Source organism: Toxorhynchites rutilus, chromosome 3, assembly GCF_029784135.1.
Source record: "Toxorhynchites rutilus septentrionalis strain SRP chromosome 3, ASM2978413v1, whole genome shotgun sequence".
Taxonomy (NCBI): Eukaryota; Metazoa; Arthropoda; class Insecta; order Diptera; family Culicidae; genus Toxorhynchites; species Toxorhynchites rutilus.
In genome coordinates this window covers 235510939-235519342 of record NC_073746.1, presented here as the reverse complement: position 1 = coordinate 235519342, position 8404 = coordinate 235510939, and the positions used below count along the sequence as shown (strand labels likewise).

Genomic DNA, 8404 nt, shown 5'->3' with positions numbered 1-8404 from the left:
TTTGTGTTTCCGTTCGCTGTGGTGATCTCCTGTTGTAACGATATGTAAGGCTACGCTGGAACTTTCCAATACCATACGGCCATATTCTTGGAGGTAGCAAAATCGATAAGTTTCAGGCCATTTCGTTGGTTCACAGATGGGTGCTAAATCTAGAAATCACCGGGCTTAACACCTCCCCTTGGCAAACCCGAGCGTTCAAATCACCAATGGCGATTTTAATGTTGTGTTTTGGGCAGCGATTGTAGCTGTGCGCGTAAAATTTCTCTTTGTTTTTATCGATTTGTTTTATCGATGGGGTTGTGGACGTTGATTGTATTGATGCTTCTCGCTTCGCATCCTTAATCTGCACATTCTTGCGTTGAATTCCTCCCTCATGATGAAAGCTTCCAGTCCGATTTTGTTGTCGAACTCTGGTAAATGGTATGATCACCTTGAAACGATCGCATCATCGCACCTTTCCACCAAACCGCCTGCAGTTTATCAACCATGAAACTAAACAGTTTATGTAATTCAAAAAGATATTGGAATCGAGTGAAGAATGTACGTCGAACTGATGTCGCTTCCCAATTCATTAAAATCGCAATCAACAAGCAATGAGGAGCCCTTTTACCGCTTTTAGAATGAAGACGCACTGAAATTATAAACCAGTAGAATTTTAATAACTAATTGAAATATATTACAATAGGCAGTGATAATCACACCAGAAAAAGCTCACAAACAATCCTTTTGTTCATTTTTTTCGACGTATACATTTAAAGTGAAATAATCAAGTAGTGCACAATAAGTTACTCAATACATTTTCGATCATTCCTCCTGATTCTAGTCTTCTTTTCTATGTACAATACAAAAATCTTTAATATTTGAATCGGCACTTGACATCAGGATTCCACCATATAGGAATAACATAACCATACGATCTAAAATGTTTCTCACAGATGCGTCTATCAAAATCAAATTACTAAGATACTAAATTAATAGCATTTGTTGAGGATTTCAATGATGACGATGGGCGGGTGGTTCCCCATTGTTCGCTCCGATTCCCAAAATACCGATGTCTTTGGCTGGATTCGAGTCCGATTCGCCGCCGTTAGCTGAATTCAAGTTCTTCAGCTGCTGATTCCACATATCAGCGTAGACGCCAGACTTCTCGAGGAGTGTCTCGTGGCGGCCGCGTTCAACAATAATACCATCCTTAAGTACCAGAATTTCATCCGAGTGTATAATTGTGGACAGTCGGTGCGCAATTATCAAGGTAGTGCGATTTGCGCACACTCTAGCAAGGGCAGATTGTATATTCCGCTCCGTTTGGGTATCCAGCGCACTGGTAGCCTCATCAAGCAGTACGATGAATGGCGACTTCAAGATGGTCCGAGCAATCGCTACTCGTTGTTTTTCGCCTCCGCTCAACCGCAATCCACGTTCACCCACTGGAGTTTCATATTGATCGGGAAAACTGAGAATCTTCTCGTGGATATCCGCACTCTTGGCTGCGAGAATCACATCCGCCTCTGGTGCATCAACCCGGCCATACTGAATATTGAACTTAATCGTATTATTGAATAATACCGTATCTTGAGGAACTACACCAATAGCCTTTCTCAGTGAAGCTTGCCGAACCGTCTTAATATTTTGGCCGTCGATCGAGATCGATCCACTTTCAACATCGTAGAATCGGAACAACAATCGCATGATTGTACTCTTACCTGCACCAGAAGGACCAACAATTGCGACGGTTTTACCTGCGGGAACGGAGAAGCTAACGTTGCGCAAAACAAACCTTTCGGGCGTATAACCGAAAGTTACATCGGAGAAGTCGATAGAGCCCCCTCGAATAACGGCCAGTTCACCAGCACCCGGAGCGTCGATTACCTCCTGATCTTCCCGCATGAGATCGAACATGTTCTCCATGTCGACAAAATTTTTCTGAATTGCTCTGTGATAAAAAATAATTTGGTTAGAAACCAGACAATCGAGTGAAGTGGGTGAATTTCACCTGTAGAAAGTGCCAAACCAATTCAAGGGTACGTATAATTGAATAATGTAACCGGCGAAGAGAACATAGTCACCAGATTTGAAACCCTCTTGGTATACAATAAGGTACGCGCATAGCAAAGATCCAGCCAGTAAACCACCGCAAACGATTATGTTTTGCAAGGTGTTAAGAATGTTTAGCGTGATTGAGGAGCGCCATTCCTCGTCCTGAAATGAAATGCAATATGCGTAAAACGATTTAAAACAAGGAAACATGATTCGCGTCTACCTGAAATTTGAGTATAGCTTCCCGATAGCTATCGACTTCGTACTGCTCGGCACCGTAGTATTTAACAGTTTCAAAGTTTAGCAACGAATCAACACTCCGGGCCTTCTGTTGGTTGTCAGCAAGGTTCATGCGGCGCTGAAATTTGGTGCGCCATTCGGTTACCATTATGGTGGCCACTGGAAAAGTATAAGTTTTAATTAAATTACTTACAATGAATTTATACGAAAATTCGGTGCACAGTTTCGTTCCCAAGCGATTATTAATTTGTTGTTTTAATTAATCTACAAAATCGTGAAGGGATCCAAAGGCTCCATAGCTAAACATGACAGGGTATCGACTCCAAATTCGAAATAAAATCCCGTGATAATGCCTGATTTTCAGTAATTTTTCAGGAAAATTCCAGACGTAGACAACTAAAAAACATATAACAATGCTTCGAAAGTTAAATAAGCTAGAACACGAAAATTAATAAACGTTTGTCGATATCCAATTAACGAAATTTTGTGATTTTTAGCATGAGTTTGAGATAAGCTAAGCAATATAATTTGTTAATGAAGAGTACAGTAACCGACACAAAGAAAAATCCACCCCCAATATAAATCAAAATTTGAACAGAACTTATATTTCTTTCAAACTATACTATTATATTATATTTTATAACAAACTGTAGTTCAGAAAAGTAAAGTTTCATAGCATTTCGTTGATTTTGAACTCCATAAAAAAATCATTGATTTTTTTAATACATCAAAGTATACAACTTTTTACCTAATACAAGGTTCAGTACAGAGTTGCCAATGTTCCAGTTTAAACTGGATTCATCCAGTTTTTTTGTCGACCCAGTTAAATACTTAAATCCTAAAACCATTCACTTTTTTATATATTATCCAGTTTGTTTTATGTGTGCTTCAATTTTACCCGTTTTATGTAAACAAATTCACAATGTATAAACATTATCCTTGCCTCATCCTCTCTATCCCTTGAACAATTTTGCGTTTTGTAGATTTACATTGGATCGATCTTTCTTTTCTTATACACTTAACTCAGTGTTATTTATCTCCTGCTTACACTTCCGAATATAATACGCGCAGTGCGTGTGATGGCTATCCAAGCAGCAACGTTCTACACTGTCTTTAAATTTTTATAAATATCTAGACCTCAGATCCTCCAAAACATTCTAGATCCTATGTTCTAGATCCCCCAAAACATTCTTAAGTTCTACCAATAAACCGATAATAAGTAAAAATGATTAATGTACCTTTTTAACCACGGCTGGTGCATTGTTCACAGCAAGAAATCTTACCCAAAATGGTTCATAGAGCCCGTGTACTATGCTGGGTTTGAGTTTATATAAACATCAGCTATTATAGGTTCTTCAAATCGTTCTAAAGTTCAAAAGATCATACGGTACATGTGCTCATTTAACTTTAATTGATATGAATATAAAACCCAAATAATCTTGCTTCCATTAACATCAATGGATATTAGTTTCTCATGGTCACTCAAAGGATTTTTAGTTCTAAATAGCATTTATATTACGTATGATCTAAACTCTCCTATTTGACGCATAGTTCGTAATAGAAAGAGATAATGAATACGTTGCATAAAATGCATTTGCACTATAGTGTTTACTTTGCAAGTATACATACTATGTATATTTTTTTCCAAAAATACTTTCTAGAGAAAGAAGAAAACCTTAAGGATATCGTATTTTGGTCTTGATACCAACATTTAGTTTGAACAAGAAGTAAAATGCCAAAGAATTAGACTTTTCAATACCAAAATTTGATGATATGCTTGAGTTATGCTTGAGCAGTGTTGGTTTTGTATTGAATGTACTCATTTTAGTATTGGAATGACATTGTGAACCCTACGCAATAAGTCGAAGAAAAAGAATAAAGAATTGAGGTTACTCACTCAACTTTCGAATAGTATTCGGTGATGTGGGTCAAAATCTTCCCAAGCCTTTTACAGAGATACTTGGTTGTTGGTCACAACCGTTTTGTACATTTTATTGTCGAGGATAACTTGAAGATTTTTAATTGTGTTCAAATCAGAACACTAAAGTGGCCAGTCCATGGGGATTAATGGGGATCGATGGGGAAAATGCTTGTATTTTCGACGTATAGTTTGGATCTTCACCCTGCTGGAAGGTGCAACTATCTTCCAGTCCTATTTTCAGCATCGAATCTTCCAGAATGTCGATATACCCCTCTGCCGTTCAGGGTTACCACTACAGAATAATCTGTATTTATACAAATTTTTCAGACTTTTTTAAACCAAGAATCTGTAGATACAAATTACAGATTTTTTAGGTTTTCATACAGATTTACAGATTTTTCAAAATAACGATCCAATGTTAGTTATGACTTGATCTCAATAATATTTGTCCCAACTCACCAATTTTATTCATCTTCTTGGATGGCATTAACGATCCCAGTGAAACTTTTGCCTTCTCAACGTAGTATTACTTGTGCCATTTTATTAGTAGCAATAAGTTGACATTTATATGCCGGATAACACGCCTTGTATGTATTCTGGAGTGGCAAGCTCTAGAATACGCGTGACCACAGTGCAAGTCGGAAGAAATTTCTTTGACGAAAAACCCCCCGGCCAGAACGGGAATCGAACCCGAACCCCCGGCATGAAAATGTGGGACGCTAACCACTCAGCTAACCAATAAACCATTTTATGATTCATGCACGCAAAAAAGTGTATTTCAGACAATTTTCCCTGGAATACACGTCCTTCTTCAGCCGCTTTTCTTTTTTTACTAGTGCAGGTGACCATTTGGCTTGAATTTACACAACACACGCCACAGCGATGAGAAACTGATTACCAATAGACACCGAAATGGTAAATGAACTCGACTGCCCTCTAATGGCGAGAGCACAACGCTCGTGATCGTGTCACAATTAATTATAACTTTGGCGTCATCCATCAAACGTCGCGGACTACATGGATCAAGCAGACATTTCAAATTGTGTCTGACATTAGAGGCAAATACATGACAATGGTATTTGGTACTCTTCGTACTGTACGCCCAACATGATGAGATCCGATCTAGATCAGAAGATGACAGAATCAACATTCTCTGTGTCCTTAAGTAATACTTAAACCAACAAAACCAACTTGCAAAATGTTTTTTTTTTTAACTAAACATTCTAAATAAGAGCCGTTCCTTCAAGAGAATTGGGTATTTTGAACTATGTTTTTACCGGTAATTTACCGGTTTCACCGGTAATGAAATTTTCATTACCGAATATCCGATTATTGAAATTTTGGCACGGTAATGCAATTCCTATCATTAACGTTCCATTTACAGCAATAATTGAAATTCTAATCGAATTATATTCAGTAGAAATCGAAAAATTTCAAAAATTGATGTTTTTCGTTGATTGCTGACGAAATTCCCTGATTTTTCTCGATTTTCAAGGTTTTTCCAGGTGGTCGACACCCTGTATGAGCTATGTTAACAGTCGTTTTCATTATACTTGCCTTCAACACATCGCTATGCATGGAACACTTTATAAATTAATTTCCACCATAAAAAGCGTGTTAGTACTTACCGATATAAAGCGTCATCGTGACAAAAACGATAAATCCAAACCACCAGTTGAACGCGACTATAAAGAACACAATCGCCACCAAAATATCCACGATGGTCGGCGCAATGGAGAACAGTATGTAGTTCAACAGATTGTTGATGCTATCTGTGCCACGATCCATGACACGCAACACTTCACCGGTTTTTCTGTTCAAGTGCCACCGCAAGGACAAACTATGCAGGTGTCGGAAGAGTTCCACTTCAATCTCTCTCGTCGTGTACTGCTGGATTCGAATCCAGAGAAAACTTCGCAAGTTATTCAACAATCCCATTGAACCGGTTCCTCCACCTTGCAGAAACTTAAACCCTACGTACAGCAGTATCCAATCCCAGCGGAAGACCAACGATTGCTCGGATAGGCTGTCCACTATCTTTTTATTATAAACCTGAACGTAAACATTTATAACGCGTCCAGCGATGAGCAAACCAAAACAGATAATCACACGGATCTGCAAAAAGGCATCCTTCTTGGGCCACACGAAAGGCAACAGCGTTTGCATCTTTTGCCACCCATTGCGGAAGGTGGACTGATTTTCCTGATCATGGGGAAGATTTTGATATTCGTCTCCTAGCTGAGTCGAGGTGATGGCTGGTGCTCTCAAGCCGATAACAAAAATAAACAGAGTGGCCGTGTAGCGTAAAACAAACAGGGTGAACTCCACTTTATCCTTCACCGTTGTCAAATGGAACCATGCTTTTTCATAGTTCAAATTGACGAAGACAGCATTCTGGGCAATCAAAAGCAGCGTCCAGTAGATCAACAGTACCAAACCATGTCCGCGGGGTGGAACGGAAGGCAACATGTAGTATCGTTCCTTCACCAGTAGCAGAATCGAGTAGGGGTACATGAACAGCGTCACACAGATAGATACGATCATAAATCCATAGACCTGAGCTCCCTCGAACACGAATCCTTCCAAAATAAAGCGAATCACCGCCAGGATTGGTAACAGCACAAGCAGAAACAGCTGGAAGTTGTACATTTTCGAGCGACCGATTTGGGATACGTTGATTTCGGTGCCATAGCGGCGGTACATAATCAGTTGAATAGTCCCGAACAGCAGCAGGAAGCCACCGATCGTAGCTGTCGAAACAGTGTCCAGGAAGCACTGCGAGATGCCATGGTTCGACCAGATTACCGACATCGACACATTGGTCGGACAATACTGCAGTGGTTGCATGGTGACCATCTCTGGAGCGCACGGAAGCGCGTCTGTGAAAGGCAAAAATTGGACTGATGTTAGAAACGGTACAGCGATGAGCATGAGCTATGTTCTTCAGGTGGAAAATTCGCCGGTCGAAACGACGACCGATTTGCAGATTCAAGCGATAAGATTGACATTCGAGTGTGTAAGATATTTTAAATCGAATTGGAGCTATTCAAGAACTTGTCGATTCACGATGAACGGGTAACAGTTGGAAATCTAAGGAGAACCGCGGTTATTTTACCGAATGAAAATCTGAATGAAAAAAGTTATGTTACAATTCATTCAGGTTTTAAGAGTTTTACACAAAACCTTTAACTCTTCCAAGCACTATGTATATCACAGTAGATTCACCCTTCAATCCAAAATTGTTATCAGTAGCGTGTCATTGTCCGCCAATAAATTAGTAATCAGAAGTAGGTACATGAGATTTTTAAACATCGATTAACTCAGCCGATACATTGTCTTTGATCAGAAGGTATTCCAACTATGTTACACAACTCACACATGAAACATTCTTGAAATAAACTGTATCGATAGCAATGAATTTTTAATCATAAATTAGCCGACCTGCATTTGCGTGTTTGTTCTTGGCATTTCTCGAAAACATCGCGTAACATGCTAGAAAGTGAAAGTCACGTCGAATGAATTAGATAAGACGTAAATTCTAAAACGCCTCCGAGCTACGATTGATTTGTATGTTTAAACTATGTATCCAAAGAAGAATTATTCAAACGAATCACTGAATATCATCGTATCGGAGAATGTCACTCCATAACACAATCCAAAGAATTTCACAACAAACTTACCTTTCTATTTAGAACGATGTATCGAACAATATTTTGTTCTATCCAGTAATGACGAAATATTTACGAATAGCTGCTCGTGAACAGCAATAGTTTCGCACTGTACGGAACGAATATGTTAGCAATTACGCAGCCATCCTTCTATTTTCTCCAGTTCATTGATATGCTGATTACCAAACTATTGAGCCGACTATATAATCAGTACATAGCGGCAATGGTGACGATCTGCGAATGAGTTCTGTTTTTCTTTCCAGTGGTGTAATTTTCAGTTGTCAAAACTTGAATGGATTCGGTCGATTCAACCACTATACTTACACCGCTTCCAGCACAGCGGGGCCAAATGAAATTTTATCAACAAAATTAACACTCGCTGTCTGCATTGAGCCTGCCTAATTATTCCACTGAGCGACTGAATTAAAGAAAAATTATAGTAGATTGTATGCCTGACTGTTCCCTGCCGGTTTTATCAACCTAAATTTTGTGTATGCATAAGCGACCTAGAAATTCGCACATGGCCACGAGAGTGTTG

The 8404-nt window shown here is 39.1% G+C and overlaps 1 protein-coding gene across 1 annotated transcript; it reads right to left on the bottom strand.

Moving 5' to 3' along the window:
- Window positions 1-636: 636 nt before the first annotated feature.
- LOC129778838 (ATP-binding cassette sub-family B member 6) lies at window positions 637-8121 on the bottom strand. Its single transcript, XM_055785959.1, has 5 exons — window positions 7879-8121; window positions 5827-7077; window positions 2261-2436; window positions 1994-2199; window positions 637-1933 (listed from the first exon to the last, which is right to left on the bottom strand). The coding sequence occupies exons 2-5, from the start codon at window positions 7052-7054 to the stop codon at window positions 994-996; spliced, it is 2550 nt and encodes an 849-aa protein (XP_055641934.1). The 5' UTR covers window positions 7055-7077; window positions 7879-8121; the 3' UTR covers window positions 637-993.
- Window positions 8122-8404: the final 283 nt, after the last annotated feature.

Coding starts and splice junctions, on each gene's coding strand:
- LOC129778838 (XM_055785959.1), bottom strand. CDS start 7,054: ATGGTCACCATGCAACCACTGCAGTATTGTCCGACCAATGTGTCGATG. Junction 2,437..5,826: donor CACGATGACGCTTTATATCG/GTAAGTACTAAC, acceptor ATACTTTTCCAG/TGGCCACCATAATGGTAACC. Junction 1,934..1,993: donor TGGTTTGGCACTTTCTACAG/GTGAAATTCACC, acceptor TTTTTATCACAG/AGCAATTCAGAAAAATTTTG.